At 33.3% G+C, this 16,461-nt stretch overlaps 1 protein-coding gene across 3 annotated transcripts; it reads right to left on the reverse strand.

The window, feature by feature from the left end:
• Window positions 1–468: 468 nt before the first annotated feature.
• Window positions 469–15,737, reverse strand: LOC128232635 (sugar transporter SWEET1-like). 3 transcript variants are annotated; one of them, XM_052946327.1, is made up of 8 exons: window positions 15,653–15,737; window positions 12,605–12,705; window positions 10,823–10,900; window positions 10,401–10,524; window positions 7,006–7,167; window positions 6,647–6,766; window positions 6,101–6,176; window positions 469–1,919 (listed from the first exon to the last, which is right to left on the reverse strand). In XM_052946327.1, exons 2-8 carry the CDS (start codon window positions 12,673–12,675, stop codon window positions 1,912–1,914), a joined length of 639 nt encoding a protein of 212 aa, XP_052802287.1. In that variant the 5' UTR covers window positions 12,676–12,705; window positions 15,653–15,737; the 3' UTR covers window positions 469–1,911. The 3 variants fall into 3 exon arrangements, with proteins under 3 accessions (XP_052802287.1, XP_052802270.1, XP_052802278.1); XM_052946310.1 differs by having other exon boundaries at window positions 469–6,176; XM_052946318.1 differs by having other exon boundaries at window positions 469–6,176; window positions 15,649–15,724.
• Window positions 15,738–16,461: the final 724 nt, after the last annotated feature.

Below are 16,461 nucleotides of genomic sequence, written 5' to 3' on the forward strand. Positions count from 1 at the left end.
GAGAACAAACCATTTACAACGATATCATCCCAAATGAAAGTAATAAAATGATCCTCTTCCATCTGTTGGGGTGTAAACATCGCGAAGCGGGTCTTGGACTCCCAAGGATGATGACTAAAATATATAGTCGGCAGCTGATGGAGCCTAAGAGACCAGCGTTGTGGTCCTAGAAATAGTAGCCTTTCAAAAAGTCACCACCAATGGAACCACTCTGAATGTCTTTCATTGCTAATCTCACAGCATATTGAAATTATTTCTTTGGCATAAACCCTACCGACCGGTGGGTGTACATTTACCCTTGCGGCTTCAAAATTTGGTTTGTTCACACCCATGGATGTGACTGGTTGAAACTATAATGCAGCCATTCTAAGGCGCAGGCAGACCATTATAAACTTAAAGGGAAGGAAAACAAGAAGGTTCTTGAGATTGTTTCTTTCAGCTTTATGTTAAAACTAATAAGGCAATAAGTATTAACATTGTGTTTATTATTTATAGTAGTGACATATAGGCAGATATAAATAAACATTTGTGTTTATCTCACTGGTATCACATTTCATTCAGAAAACATCATATGATTATAATTACATGAATTATGACAAATACTAAACACTTACACAGCAAAATTGAGCATTGTTTTCGGCATGCGCATCAGTCATCGAAATTAGACTTTATTTTGAACAAAACTGAATTCTTATTGCTTCAATGGTATCTAATTTTTGAAAAAGCCTCCAAGTTGCTATGTAAAATCCAGAATCTTAGCAAGCCCGGGAGGATTTTACCAGTGCCCGGCTTGCAGGATTGTGCTAAGTTTGACCACTGGTGCATGAATAATAAGGCATTTTATCAAGGCTAGAAAGGAAATATCTGGTCATTGAAAGGCAGATATACAAAAATATATAGTATAACCTTCAAACATATTAACAGTGTCATCAAATTTGCAAAACATCAATTTTATCTTGTTGCAAGATTTCAGTAATGCATGACCCATGACTTTTAACAGTTACTTTAACACTATCGTACATGGTAACATTTATTTTAAATCAATACTTAACATACATTAACAACATTGATTTCATACATGTACATGTTCATGTTAACATAACATTATATTGTAATCGTAAACCTATGTACTACGGATTTTCCTGAGAAAGAAATTAAGCTATGGTACATAGTACTACATACTACAGTAGTACTACAATTGGCCCATTAATACAAACTATTTTTCATATTGACATTTCTGTGTGGTTAATAATATCTATCACAAAAGTAATAGTTGTATGAGTAAGTTAAACATTTTGATTTTCTAAGAAAAATGTTCAATTTAATTTGAAACACTCAGGCATACTATCTAAATGACGTTCCTGATCTTGTGTTGTACGAACATTGTCAACATTGCCCCAAGTGTTTTGAGATGTCCAATGGCATTTCTTAATTGTAAAGTTTCAAATAAGTTTTTTAAAGGGAACAACGAAAACATAACCTAAATAAATTGTAAATAATACATGCTTTAATCATATAAATGGCCAGCATTTACAGAAACGAGATTGCTGGGGTTTAAAAACAATCACTCGTCAGTTGGATTTCAGTCTAAAAAGGGCTTGGCTATGCATGTGTGTATTGTTACATCTGGCAACATGTGTACCAAGTTTCATTTAAATACTTATTTATTTAGTAATTGCCAAAATCAAAGTTTCTGCATTTTGAAGCCAAGAATGAAACCATAGCTAAGACAATAACTCTTTATTCTTAAAAAACAAACTCAAGACAAGCTAAAATTTAAACTTATGCAACAAATAAAAGCACTAAATGCAACAAAGCAAGCTCCAATTTGAATCAAGAATATTGAGAGTTCAAGCAAATTCCATTGATGGAATAAAAGTACTGAAATGAATATTCCGGCCAATAGCGTGCTTAAGCTCCTGAAATGAAAGGAATAAAAGCGTGTACTGAATGAAACAAAACAAAACAAAATCCGGTACTAATGTTTAGTCACAGTGAAATTTTACTTCATACTGTTTACCAATTAGAACATAAGGACATCTTCATTCAAATATTTTGTTTGTGATTTCATTATAATTTCAGTACACTTTAACTAATGAAACTCAAAATTGTTTCTAAACTAGCCTTTGGCTAGTAAAAAACAAATAACAAACTACAATTGGGTTTATTCCATGTGTCTGTATGTGCATCCAATCAAAGAAGGACCTGCAGTGAGAGATTTTCACAAATGCGAGCCAAAAACGGACATGCTTTGTTTTTAAATACATAGAAATAGTGGCAAAATCTCTATTTTATGAACATTGAAAGTAATTGTAACACTTGGTCATAAAGGAAAACAGTTGGAGAAATAAAACTTTTCAATATGTTTTTGTTCAATTCAAACATTCTCCTAAATAAAAAATTTAACATTTTAATATCAAACATGAGTATCAATAAAATTTAATGTGAAATATAATTGGGACTATGGAAATAAAATGACATTTTTATTGCCAGATGACATTTCTACTTAGTCAAGAACAATTTTATTTATTCTTTTTGCGGGCACGATGAAATATGATTTTGGGTTTGATATTGTGGATGTGTAACACGGGTGCGGACTTCAGATGCCGACTATGGATTGGGACAGTTTAATGCACTATATACACCATTTCAAATAACATCAGATTTATCAATCCCCTGGAATTCATACAATATCAGTTTTAGAACAATTACACATTATAGCACCATTTGAGTTAGGTATCATATAAAAAATTATACAATATTGAACAACTTAAGTAAAATAATGATATCAATTGAGTGCAATTAGAAAAATAACAGGTTATCATGTACAATGATTTATGTTCATTATAATGTTTCAATATATGAGCCACATCCCACAATTTTTTTACATGTTTTCAAGTGAGACCATGTATTGCACATTTTCAATACTAAACTTGATATCAAGCACATGACACCATTATGAAAGTACATTATTAAAATGTCGTGCAACAACATTAATGTATCAATATTATACATGTAGCTAGCTTATAATTTTAGTGGTTTTCTTAACACGGAATCTCTATGGAACATAAATAAAGTATTGATGATTCATTTTCGTATCTTTAATCCAATGGGCTGTTTTAAAAACAGACTATGAATGCAGTCAAAATAAGTTGGGACAAGATCCGTGTTGCTTTGGAAAAATGAGTAAACCAATGGTCATAAATCTTTGAGAAAATGATGCGCCAATGAAAATCCGTCAGATGAAAATAAATATTTTTGGCAAAATATTTTTTTTATAACTGATTATTTCAATTGTAATAATTATGTCTGAATGCCCCAAATCGCGCGATGCGGCTCATATGAACTGTGACAAGCTAAAATGGGTCTTGTAAAACAAGAATGATGTAAGTGACAAATATGAGGTCATGGTTTATTGTGACAGCAAACAGAATGTCCACGCACATGGGGTCACATGGCTATAAGGTCAAAGATAACTTGAAGTTCATTTACTGTTGTTGTTTTTTATTTCATGCATTTGACTTGATGCTAAAACCCGACAATTTCAAAAATAATGTTATAACTAAATGCTACGTGCCCAGTTGTAGTCCAGGATGCCCTTACTATATTTAACATTAGAATGCTACTTTAGGTCAATATCTTGTTTAAGTCTGAGTAATGCAAACTATTAATTGTTGTTTTACCTTGAACTCAGGTCAATACATGCAATCAGAAAGAAAAAAAGTACATGAATAGCTCCGAGATTAATATACTTTCTGCCTTTAAATTGTTAGAATGTTGAATACATCAAGCCAAACACAAATGAATAACATTATGTTAAAGCACTACCGGTAATCCATTTCCATTAATTTGACAATGAACATTTTAGGAAATAGGACTTAAGTTAAGCCTAGATTACTTGGTAATCAGTAATTGTTTAAGCAAAAACATGTTATGAACACAAGATCCAAAGGCTTTGAACGGTCATGACAACATCCATACACTATAAATACTTAAGAATTTCATTTGGTAAAGGTACAAATTATGAACACACATAATTCTGGCATCATTCTGAAGACTCCTTACATAAATGCTTAGATAATACATTATTCTGGCTCCAGAGCACTCTAGTGAGAAAAAAAATCTCCACTAAATGTACAAATTGATCCAGGGCTGGTATTCATACACAACAAGTCATTTCCTAACATAAGTCACTTTCCTAAATTAAGTATCTCTTTGGTCATACATAAAAACTTATCATTTATGAAATACAAAATGAGCATTGACTTAATTGAAAAAACCCCATCTTTTTATGTTAAAAACACTTATACATTTCTTTTAATTTGACTTAGGTACTGACTTAAGTTATGAAATGACTCAAGATGCTTGATAATTACGGCCCCAGTAGATTATATTTGGTCCCACCTAGTGAACAAGTTTTGGGGGTGAGAAACTAGTTCTTTCTACATTGTAGGACTTATGTTCATATGAATTGTAATATTAGAAATAAATATCGCCCAACACTTAACGACCCAACAGTCTTCAGAGTTTCGCCATTAATAGCTGAAAGCTGCACTCCCACAGAGTGTCAGTTTTGAGACTTTTTATTTTTTTGTGTCAGAATAGGCTGATTTTGGCATCAATTTCTTCATTTCAGTCATATTAGGAAATTCATATTAGAACAGGGCCAGTTTTCCATATTGATCTTATCCTTATCCTAGACATGCCTCAGTGATTCCATTCAGCCCATTGGTCAGCTAAATATACAGACCAATCAAAGCACTCATCTTTCTAATTTATTATCTTAAATTTTAGTTCAATCTAAGCTGCTTATTGAATACGGCCCCTGATCTAATTTAAATGGGTAACTGCAGAAAATTTCATTTTTCTTATTAAAGCGTTAATAACACTTTTAGCCATAAGACATCAATTTTCAAACATACCTTAAATGTGATTAACACTGATCTGATCTTTTGGCCGCAGGCTTATATCAATGGTTTCCAGACATAATCGCAAAAATTTACTCATTTTAAAGACAAACAACAAAAAAGTTATCAACACGAATAATCTGTTGAGAGTGCAGTTTTAAATCTAAGACAATCAATCGATGAAAGAGCACCAAAACAAACTACAAATGCCCATGGCTTGACATCAAGCTCAAATAAAATATACAGCGATTCAATATGCATGGCAGACCTCACAGTCACTGCAAAAGCACATTTTAACATTTTTATTAAATGTGATAAATGCTTTCAAAAGAAAATATATATACTGTAGACTGCCATATAAATTGCATTGATTAACTTGACAGTTAAATGTAAGTAATGTACATGAAGATCACATATTCAACCATCTATTGTGATTCAAGTTTGCTTGAAAAGCACCCCTCGGAAAAATGCAGATAAAATGTTTCAAACCTCATAAAATGTAAATAAATATACAATACTTTATTAAAACAATGAAGTATTGGGTCAGTTCCAATAATTATAGATCAACTATAATAACGAACTTAAAATCTACACAAATAGGCAATACTCTCAACAAATATCACAAGTTATTGCACAGTCCATAAGAGACAACATATCTGTGGCTAGTTTCATAAAGGACCCTAGGAGCGATTTCATGCCTAGGAGAGGAGTAGTTCTGCACTTGGTTGGAAATCGCCCCTACAGGGCGACACTTAAAGAAGTTAGAGCATGAGAGAGATTTCTAAATTCTGGCACCAGCTCCTAGATTTCGTGGCATTGGAGTTCGTCAGACTCCTAAGTCAGGCAAAAGGAGACAGAAAGTTAAACTATGAATTCTATGTTGGATCTATAAATATCCTTGAGTTTCAGAAAGCTTCATAACTGTCAAACAGAAATTATTTTGAAACTAATTTAGATTTAAATAGTGCTCTATATTTGACAGTTTAATTCTTCCCATGCCATTCACTCAGACGGCTCATTTTAGTGAGAAGTCTGACAGATCTTGCACAAAACCAGTGTCTAACACTGTCTTGTAAGTGTTCTCGATGCAACAGCCCACAGATGTACATGTTAAAATGAACACAGATGTCTTGAGTTAAGGTTATGAACAAACATGGCTTTCTTGATTCCTGGTTAACTGTGTATGACCTTACTTTTATGTTTTGTGGGGTATATAGCGAATAATGAAAGCTGTAATAAGGCTAAAACTGCACCAAGCCCATTTGGTCCCTGAAAAGAGAGAAAAATACTTTAAATTAGATTAATCCAAAATAACTGTCCACTTCTATTGTTTTTTTTTGGAAAATCAATAATTTTACTGACTCAAGTATAAACAGTTGTTTTTTATTTGAACATAGTTACCACCGAGTGACTTAATTTGATGAATTTATAACGTGAAATTTTGTTCATTTATGCCAGTATCATGGAGAGTAGTAACTACTTGAATATATTGAAGGACTTCAAAAGGACTAGAAAAGCATAATATTGCATCCTGTGCTACATTTCCACACTTTCAACATTTCCCTTAAAAAAGAAAGCAATGTTTAAATCCAACTCTTAATGGCATTAATATCCGTCCATAACACTGGAAAAATAGCCTGGTACCTAATGTCATTCACTTGTCCATATTTATCCTGTAACAGGCCCGTATTTTAATGGTCCATGGTGTCCCCACCCCCAAGCTGGCTACTATCACTCACCTGTACATATTTATCCCCCACCAGGCCCCCGTATATGGTCCACAGTATCCCCACTCCCAAGTTGGCCAGTATCAGCACAAATGATAGACTCTCTGTGCTCTTTGATTTCACAACGTCCACCTTAAATTGTTATGAGAATGAAAAAATGTAAGCATAGGTAAGTAGTGTGCATGACATTTTTACATTGATAAAAACCTATGAAACAAGTGCCATTTATGACTATGCTCCTCAGTTTTATGACAGATTGTAAGTAATGACTTTTAACACTTTAACCTTGACCACAGTAGCTGTATTTTCTATAAATATTTCACCTGCCATTCCATCGCTCAGATATAAACACTTATTCGTGTTGCACATACCAATGATATCAACGGAGCCCCATAGCCGATGACCGTGAGGCACACACAGTATGAGCCGAGGTGATTCAGGGCCATACTCGAGTCTGTCTGGTAATATTTCACATATGTGAGGGGCGATATCGTCATTGCCACACCCAGCAGGAAAAATCTGTGAATCTGGGTCTAAAATCATAAATACAGTGTACCGTTAATACATCTATATAACTAGAATTCTGTAGGACATGCTACATTGTGTTTTTTGTTTTGTGATAAGAAAACTGAAATACTGTAGATCAGTTTAAAGTTTTGCAAGGTAATTTCTTCCATCATTTTTTGGTATTGCCTAAATTTGAAAGCCGCAGTTTTAAATTAGACACACCATTATGTTCTCATAGGTAAATATTTCAGCATCCAATTGAATAGAACTTGGATAAGTTGTCCACAGGTTATTTTAAGTCTAGATTATATATATTTTAATGATTTGATTGGTAAGTATTAATTGTTGAATAATTATTGACCAATCATTTTATACAGTATGGCTAAATTTAACCAAAACCAAGAACTTCCCAGTATTGTATATAGTTGGATGCAGTTTACATGTACCTTAATTATCTTCAGTAGTTAGTCTTCAGGGCTTTTTTCCATTTAGTTTTACTTTACAGGTATACGTCCAAAATTGATAAAGCAATAAATAAGTGGAACTTGAATGATAAGTCATATGTCTGGTACTGTAGATGATGACAGACCTTTTTTCAGGTAAAGGTCACCATGATCTTGATCTTGACCTTTGACAGAATGACACCAAAATAGATAAGGGTTATGAGTACAGATATGTATACCAACGCTTTTTTTAAACTAACTGGGATTTACATGGTAAACAACCCTAGTAAATGTGATCTGATATCAGTAAATAAGATTCAATGCGTTGTACACAATGATGTTAATTTTATGTAAGTTTTTTTTAATTTCAAATGGGGAAACACAGCTAATACATCAACATGATTGTTGCAATATTTTTTTAACCATGTAAAGTAGTATCCATGTATCAGCCTCCTACTAGCTCCCATTGACAATTCTAGGCTTGTTTTGAGGAACTACTGTATTTGCAGATTTTTGGACCATCTGGTGTTTTAAGTCCCTTTAAAGACTTTTCAACAAGTCATTCAGAAGTTATTGGTTAAAATCCATTGTGTGGAAATGACACTGACAAAGTTATTCCTGTGTGCCTGCCATGCTGCGTAGAGTCCCTAGCACAGCATCTAGATATACAAGTTATTAACAAGCTTCACTTAAAAATGAAAACTTAAGTCTGAAAGAATGAAACCCAACTGAGTGGCCAACTGTGCATTTTTAAATAGTTGGGTTGCAAATAATAAACTGGTATGAGTATCCATATATGTAGAGGATAATTTTTTTAGATCTTTTAATAAGCTAATTAGTATTTTGCAATTGTTCACTGATCAAAACCGATTTTCCTTTTATCATATGCAAAAAAATATAAAATACAGTTCATTGCAGCTTTTCAGAAGAACAAGGTAACATCATTTTGGAAATGAAGTGGTTGAAATTGTGTCACAGACCTTCCTTTTAGAAAACATGGGAGCAGGCTTAAATTTTTAAACAGTGAAAAATATATAATTGTTTTTTTCACTGCTTCAAACAGTTAAATATACCTGGTAACTTTTTACTTCAATGATTAATTTCTATAAATCACATGAAAGCATATAATTTAATTAGTAAACTGCCTGATAATATTGAATCACAATAGAATAATTTATCATACTGGTTTATTGCAAATCATATTACCTGGTACAGAGATCAATTTTGCAGATAATATAAAAATCCTTATAAAACTCCAATAGTGTGTAAATTTAGTTAAAAGTTGAACAAAATCATTACTCCCAGTGCAGTTTTCAACATTTATTGCAAAACTGGTTTGATAAAATAAAAGTTTTAATGTATTACAGTTCTTGTCTTTTTTATTTTAAACGTATTCCTTGACCAAACTAAACCCAATTGTCCACTAGTCAATTGAATAAAACTGGATAACTTATCCATAGTTTACCTTGTGTTCATTTACACGTGCAAGCAATTTAATTGGTCAACAGTCATTATTGGTTAAATATTGACCAATCAATAAACAATTCCACTACCAGTAATTTTAACCAAACCAAAGAATTAACTGTTTTTATACAATTAGCTGCTGACAATAATTATTAATTCTTCACAGCTTTGTTTTCTCAATTCTTCTCTGGACGTTTTTGTACCAGTTATTTTGATCAAGCAATTATTTCTGGTAAAATGAAAACATGTCCGTTGATATATAATACTTCTCTTTGACAACATATCAACTTGAGTAATAGCTTAGCTGTTTGGACTCCTGTTACTCCAGTATCCAAGTATAATTGATGATTTTATTGATTCTACCTTGTGAGTTCAAGCCATGCATGCGCCCGTTACATAAATCAGTCATATTTTTCATGTTTCATTCAATGTATGTCAAAATGGATCGCACACCCAGATATTATTGTTGCTAGTTTTACCCCCATATTAATAATATAAAAATCTTGCTGGCAGGAACATGTATGTAAATGTTGTACAGTGTAAGTATCATTTAAAACTATATCACGCCTCAGACATAAAGGAAGCAACGCCATTGGTCCAGGACTGGTGACCCCATATTTTTCCATAATTAATATCTTACCAAAATGGCGTCTATTTTCCGATTCTGATGAATATTCCAATGAATAAATGAAACATTTAAACATGTAAACAGGTCACCTACTAACCCCGTAACTTATAATATTCAGGAATAAAGGTTAAGATCAAATTTATTTTGAAGGACAATATATGTCATGAAAAACTTCAATCTTATTAATTAATATAACATTTTTAGATATCACAAGAGTTGCACTAAATAAATTGTATTTGATGAACTTATTATTATTATTATTATATTTATTTAGTCCTGGACCAATGGCACGTGATTTATGTTTGAGGCGAGATATATTGCCATATGAAGAACCCATATTGCAGAGTATTTGCAATATATCTCGCCTCAAACATAAATGACGTGCCAATGGTCCAGGACTCATCACACTGTCACCCCATATTTTTCCATATTGGTTCACTAAATTTATATTGTAACAAAATTTTCAATTCCAATGAATAAATGAAACATTTAAACATGTAAGCAGGTTGTTGATGTGATATATACGTTATGGGGTTAGTAGGTGACCGATATGGACTATATGGGGCGAAGGAAACCATATTTGGGTTTGAGCTTCCCTCTCACGTGATATGGTTTCCTTTGCCTCATATATCCCATATCGGGTCACCTACTTACCCCGTTACTTATAACATTACAATTCAGATTAAAGCCTTTAGCCTATAAAGTATATCAATATAAAGCTGACCTTTTTAACGCTGTATCTGTAGAAGATCATGGTGTATATAAAGTTGAGGAAGGCTCCATATGCATTGACTGCTATGAGGACCCAGTTGTTTACGATAAGACCATACTTTAGCCAAACTGCGCACCTGGACAGAAAAGAGAATCTTGTGAACGTGTGTTCTAATCAAAATAGCAAACATGAAATAAAATGGCTGACAATAAACACCTTTAACCTACAAAGGCTACATATATGTTTCCTTATAACTGCAATATAAATGCCACAACCAATGGACTTTCAATGAACATTCAAAATTCCTGCCCCACAATTGAAATGTTATGCTACTTTACTAAACAAACACTATTATACTATTAGACTAATTATATATATATGCTTGATTTGGAAACTACATAAGATGCATATTAGAAAATATATGTGTTACATACGCTACAAAATACGATATAAAGGTGAAAGATGACATATCCCCTAAGCTGCCTTTCTTTATGATGCCATAACACACATGCCTGAAATGAGAACATTTTAAAGTCATTATATCAGACTCTTACAAGAGCTCCAGGAGCAAACACAAATGCTTGTTTCTTGTTGCCTTTTCAGTCGAAAATTCAATTCAATTATTAAAGCCAGAGTTATATTCTCTCTCTATATATACTATATACACCCACAGCCAACTGTATAAAACCAGCTATCTTTTTGGTTTGGTCAAAGTTATCTGAAATGTTCATTGATTCATCAAATTTTATCCACTAATTATTTCTAACCAATAAAATCATTCAAAAAACTAGCTGAAAATAACATGTGGTCAACTTCTAGTTTTATACATGTATAATTGGCTGCCTAGCATATTGTCTCTGGAATCATTTGAACCAAGTTTCACATAAACCTCTTAAAAATTGTTGACAAGTTTTTGCACAATGCCAACAACAACACTGAAGATGATACGGCCAATGCCGGTAATGACACCAAAGCTATGACAATAACTCAACATTCCTTATTTGAATACTTGTAAGCTAACAATGATTTATTCCCTACTTGTTATGTATTAAGTTAGACTCTTTTAGCATAATAACTCATTGTTGGCAGTAATTGTTTGACTGATTTAAATACATCTTCATCTGAATGTCACAGCTATGACATGAAAAGTTCCGTTTAATCTGAGACTAAATTAAGCCAGGTAGAATTTTTGGTCACAGGTTTGTATAAATTGTGAAAAGACAGTTGTAAATATTCCAGGCCAAAAAAAACATGTCCAAACCTCATGCAATAGACAACAAAGGTTTAGAAAAACCCAGTTACATGACCATTAATATTAACTAGTGCATGAATAAACTATGTTACAATAGAAACCCAGTTATTTAAGGAATTAATTGCGGGATTGATGTCATTATCGAGGTATCAACCCACTTGGGATGGTTAATGTGTATGGAGTCCACTCGTACTTTAACCAGGCCAACTGCGTTCATATCCCCAATAATGACATCAATCTGGCAATTCATTACTATTATTTACACCAAAAGTTCATTATTTCATTCAAAAATTGTTAAAAAAAAATCATTTCAAATTAGGAAAACTTTACAGTAATCCTTTAGTTTCTTACCCTGTGAATAGAACGACCCGACGGTAACAGTTTATCAAATTACGTCACAAAAACACAGGAAAAGATCAAACACTTGAAATCACTTTTAAACGCAAAATTGAAACACAAATGACAAGGGTTACGGTAATTACACATATCATCATTTAACACTTTCTAAAATTTAAAATTAAGTTTTTTGGGGCTTGCTGACACAATACGAACAATAACAAGATAAACAATTTTGATTTTTTATATAAAATTATATTGTTATGCGATGATTCGCCATATGAACATATCTGAAGATGTTGCATTCATCGGATGATAATCACAATAGCTGAAAGGCAGTTCATTTCATTGAGGTGTAAATATATGTCCATTAATAGTAGCAATGCATAAATAATCTATGTTACAGTTGAAAACCCAGTTGCATGAAAAGACTGTTAAAATAGAAAAATAATGCAATATACACTTAGGGTAAATAAATTGTCTTAAATAATAGCCGTTGTTTTTTATTTACTTCAAACACTAATTCGACAGAAGCCCTGCACAGGCGTTCTATATTTTTTAATCAAAATTTGTCCGGCAATCCCACTGGCAGAGGAATGAGCATAAACACTAGACCATTTTAACTTACATGCCAACCAGCTGGAAGGTGAATGAGGAGAGGGTACAGAGACTGCCCACAAAACTGACCAGCTCCATCATGGATGTTCAAGCTGGGAAAGGGTTGCTTAACTGAAATGAAACTAAAATATATCTTGATGACCTTAGCCTGTGCTCTTCTCTTCTCCAGAGGGAGTGAAAGAAGATGGTTTAAAAGCATCAATGTCATGCTGCTGGTATTAGTCAAATTGCAAGCAAACTTTATGCGGAATGGGGCAATCACTGGAGGACGAAGATATCATCATCATCACCATCATTAAACAACCAGTTTTAGCCTTAAATATAAGGTAATTTCAAGTCTAATTTCAGTTCTTAAAAAAAGCAAAAATACAGACTTATATTTGAAAAAGAAGTTTTGGTAATTTATTCTACTGTGCTTCAATACCTTTTAAATGATACTACAATAATATCGGGGCACCAGGCAATAAAATTTCCACATTTTCTTATGGTTAGTAGAGCTATCAATGAACTAGGTTATTTGTATGTTGGATTTCTAGACAAATCTTACACATTTAAATTTGGATGGGCACAAAATGGCACCCCAATGCTGATTCCTAATAAATGATTGTTAAAAAACAGTCATGAAGATGTACCCAGTGTCTAGTCCAAATAATTGTACGTTGACACATTTTATTTTTTTTACGATTTTTGATATGGCAAATCCTTCACAGACAAATTGTTTTGTACCAAAAGTGGATAGAGTTTCCGATCGGGATTCCAGGTTAAACAGGGGTCGACACTAACCATTTTTTCAAGGGATCCAGAAGGGACACCAACATTTGAAATCAGGTGTCCCTTCCTGAAATTAGGAGTCCCTTCCACTTTTTTCATTGTTGAGCCTGTTTTAATATTAAATTCAACATCCTTTTACTTTTCAATTTGTAATGCAAGTATACACCACCATATTATACATGTTTTCAGCAGCATGTATTGACAGGTTAGTAGCACTGAATGGCAGTGAGGTATATTTTGGTCTCTAAGTTGGTAGATTGGTATCAAATGCGGGAGAATGTCTAAGTCCCTTTTGTTTTCAGTCAAAAACAGAGATGGATACAATGTAAACAAAAACTTGATGTTGTTACTATTTTTAGATTTTTGGAAAATACGCATAAAATACATCATGGTTCAGGGTCTTGTTAAATGTTGGTGCTTTTCATTAAGAAACTGTAGGAATATTACATCTGGCTTGTGAAAACTCCAATCAATATTTAGTAGAGCTGTTGATAAATCAATCAGACTGCCCAACAGTCGTAGTGCATACTGGAAGAGCAGACGACCAAAAATTGTGTATACATGTTAATTTTCGTGCCAAAAAGTCATAAAATTTTATAAATTGATTGAATTAATGAATAAAACCCTGCAAATTTTATTTCTATTATTTTTTATCAAAGCATAAAATATATGTCTTTAAAATTAACAAAGAATATTGATAAGTTGAATGCCAGTTAACAAAGAATGCTGAATGTAGGATGCTGTTCTTTTGTGTCGTAAATGTTACTGTAAATACTCAAAGGTCGTATCATATTATATAAAAGGTATCACCAGAGTTGGCATCTTTTTGGGCGGTTCTGACACATAAACAAAACAATTCCACATAAGTATTTTACCGATAATAAATCTCTGTCAGCTCTGACCTTGTTTAAAATGTAAACAACAAAATGGAAGCGTTAACCTGCATGAGCCTTGTGAAATGACCTGTTTATTCATAGATTCATGACGTAACTATAGTCAAATAGTCAGCTATACTTTCGCTTTGATGAGTCCGATAATGATAACTAATAATATCGTTTTGACATGTGCTGTCAAGAAATTTAGGGGAGCCCGAATTTAGGTAATAAATTAATCAAATGCTACTTATGTATTGATATTTAGCGTTCATCAGTCAAAAATTTAAGTGTCCCGACGGAATACCGGACTTCGAAGTTCAGGTGTCCCTCCTGAAAAATTGGTGTCCTCGGGATCCCGAGACCCCGTTAGTGTCGAACACTGTTAAAGCATATTGCGTTCAAAAAAACATAAAACAAGAAATACTACCAGATTATGTTATTTTATATTAGTTCCGTACATAAAAAAATAAATATCCAACAAATTATTACGAGTTTGATGTGTTTTCCTTCATTTCATACTGTCAAAACATAACGATATAAACACGAAGGGCACCTGCAAGGCTGCGGTTCACAGTTTTACAACAAGCAGAACACTTCGGCCATGGCTGAGTTTTTAGGATTGTATTTACGAGGTCAATCTTAAAGCTTGCCGGAGATGGCGGAGTTGTTATGCTTGGCATAACTGTTGTCTACATGTCAGTCAAGTTTCGTTTTATTTGAAAGGTAAATACTGTATCTTAATGTATTTATAGCTTTGTTATGCACCAATCAATTGTAACCATGCCCCTCCCCCCCCCAGGCCAGGGGAATAGCGGGGACTTTGACTTTCGGTCCAGCCAACCCCGGGTAAAATCCCCGCCCTGCGGGCACCAACTGAAACGTAAAAACACGGCCCGGCCCATTTCCCCGCTATCCCCGGGATAACCCCGGACCTTGGGGGGCTGTGGTTACAATTGACTTGTGCATAAAACCTTCATAATCTATTTAAAACATAAAATACTTCTCAAAATACAATTTAACTATTTTTCAACCTATCCCCCCCCCCTGTTTACTATCCTTTATACCATGTCTATTATTTTAGACTAACCAGTGTCTTGAATTTTGATTTTCATCCAATTGAATTCAAAGTTGTGAGTGAAATACCCAAGTTATGAGTGAAAAATCCAGTTGCTTAAATTCTAATCTTGGGCACTTGGACTTTACTAAATGTGTACGACTGTTTTATATATAATAATATGATAATTGATTTGTACACGCCAGACATGATGATGAGAACGGTACGAAATGTCAAGGAGCAAATTTTACATTATTTTCTATTGCCAGAATGAACATTTTGATAATGAGAATAACAATGACAAGTGAAGTAACAGTTTACCACATCTGAGATTAATAAAAATAATTAAGTTACCTACTGTTAAGGACACAGGGAAAACGAAATAAATAACACGGATACAGCGTTCGTGTTGTTTTCGTGCAACGTCAACTGTATGCGTCTGCTTGACATGGAATATTGAGATTTAGTCAAAACGGTTAGGGATAATAAGGAACTAAATACATTTAGGCTAACTAGTACCCTACGTTACTTGTTTAGAATCTGTGTTGGAGAAAAGAAAATGACAAGCGGACCTATACCGTATTACGGCTCGGTCTTGTAGATTTTTTTAACTGTTTAAGTATTGCTAAGCATTTTCTCTACAATAATTTATTATTTATTTCAGTTTGCCTTTTTAAAATGTCGATACATGTAGTATATATTTCGTCCATGCTTTTCGATGATCATATTTGAAAATAAACAACTTACCTTTTATTAGAAAAATGGAAATTCTCTTTTTCAAACGTTTTCTGTTTCAAAAGCTGAATGTTCGAACATTTGCTTTCATACAAAACAAGATACAGACGAAAACAATTGCTCAAATATAAATACGATGTAACATGTATATCATCGATCAAGTATCTTTTGTCTTTGTAATGCGAAGTTACCGGAAAATTCACACAACAATTAGAAGAGTAAATGATGATTCCCCCCCCCCACGCCTCAAGATTTGTCAACAACTTAGTGTTGTCTTTACGCTTTACCTGGAAAACGACCTGTCTTCACGCGAAGAAGACTGGTCTCTGACAGTGAGGGATGACTGAATACCAATGTATCATGAAACATACTCTAATATTAGGAAAAATGTTTTTAATCCAATGTTTAGCCGCAAATGACTTGCTTTATATG

Source organism: Mya arenaria, chromosome 1 (genome assembly GCF_026914265.1).
Source record: "Mya arenaria isolate MELC-2E11 chromosome 1, ASM2691426v1".
In the NCBI taxonomy this organism is placed as follows: Eukaryota; Metazoa; Mollusca; class Bivalvia; order Myida; family Myidae; genus Mya; species Mya arenaria.

What these genes read in the sequence shown, in the direction of transcription:
- LOC128232635 (XM_052946310.1), bottom strand. Translation starts at nt 12,675, where the DNA reads ATGATGGAGCTGGTCAGTTTTGTGGGCAGTCTCTGTACCCTCTCCTCA. An exon ending in ACAGATACAGCGTTAAAAAG is followed by an intron (nt 7,168 to 10,400) that starts GTCAGCTTTATA and finishes TTATGATTTTAG; the next exon opens with ACCCAGATTCACAGATTTTT. An exon ending in TGGGGGATAAATATGTACAG is followed by an intron (nt 6,177 to 6,646) that starts GTGAGTGATAGT and finishes CTCTCTTTTCAG; the next exon opens with GGACCAAATGGGCTTGGTGC.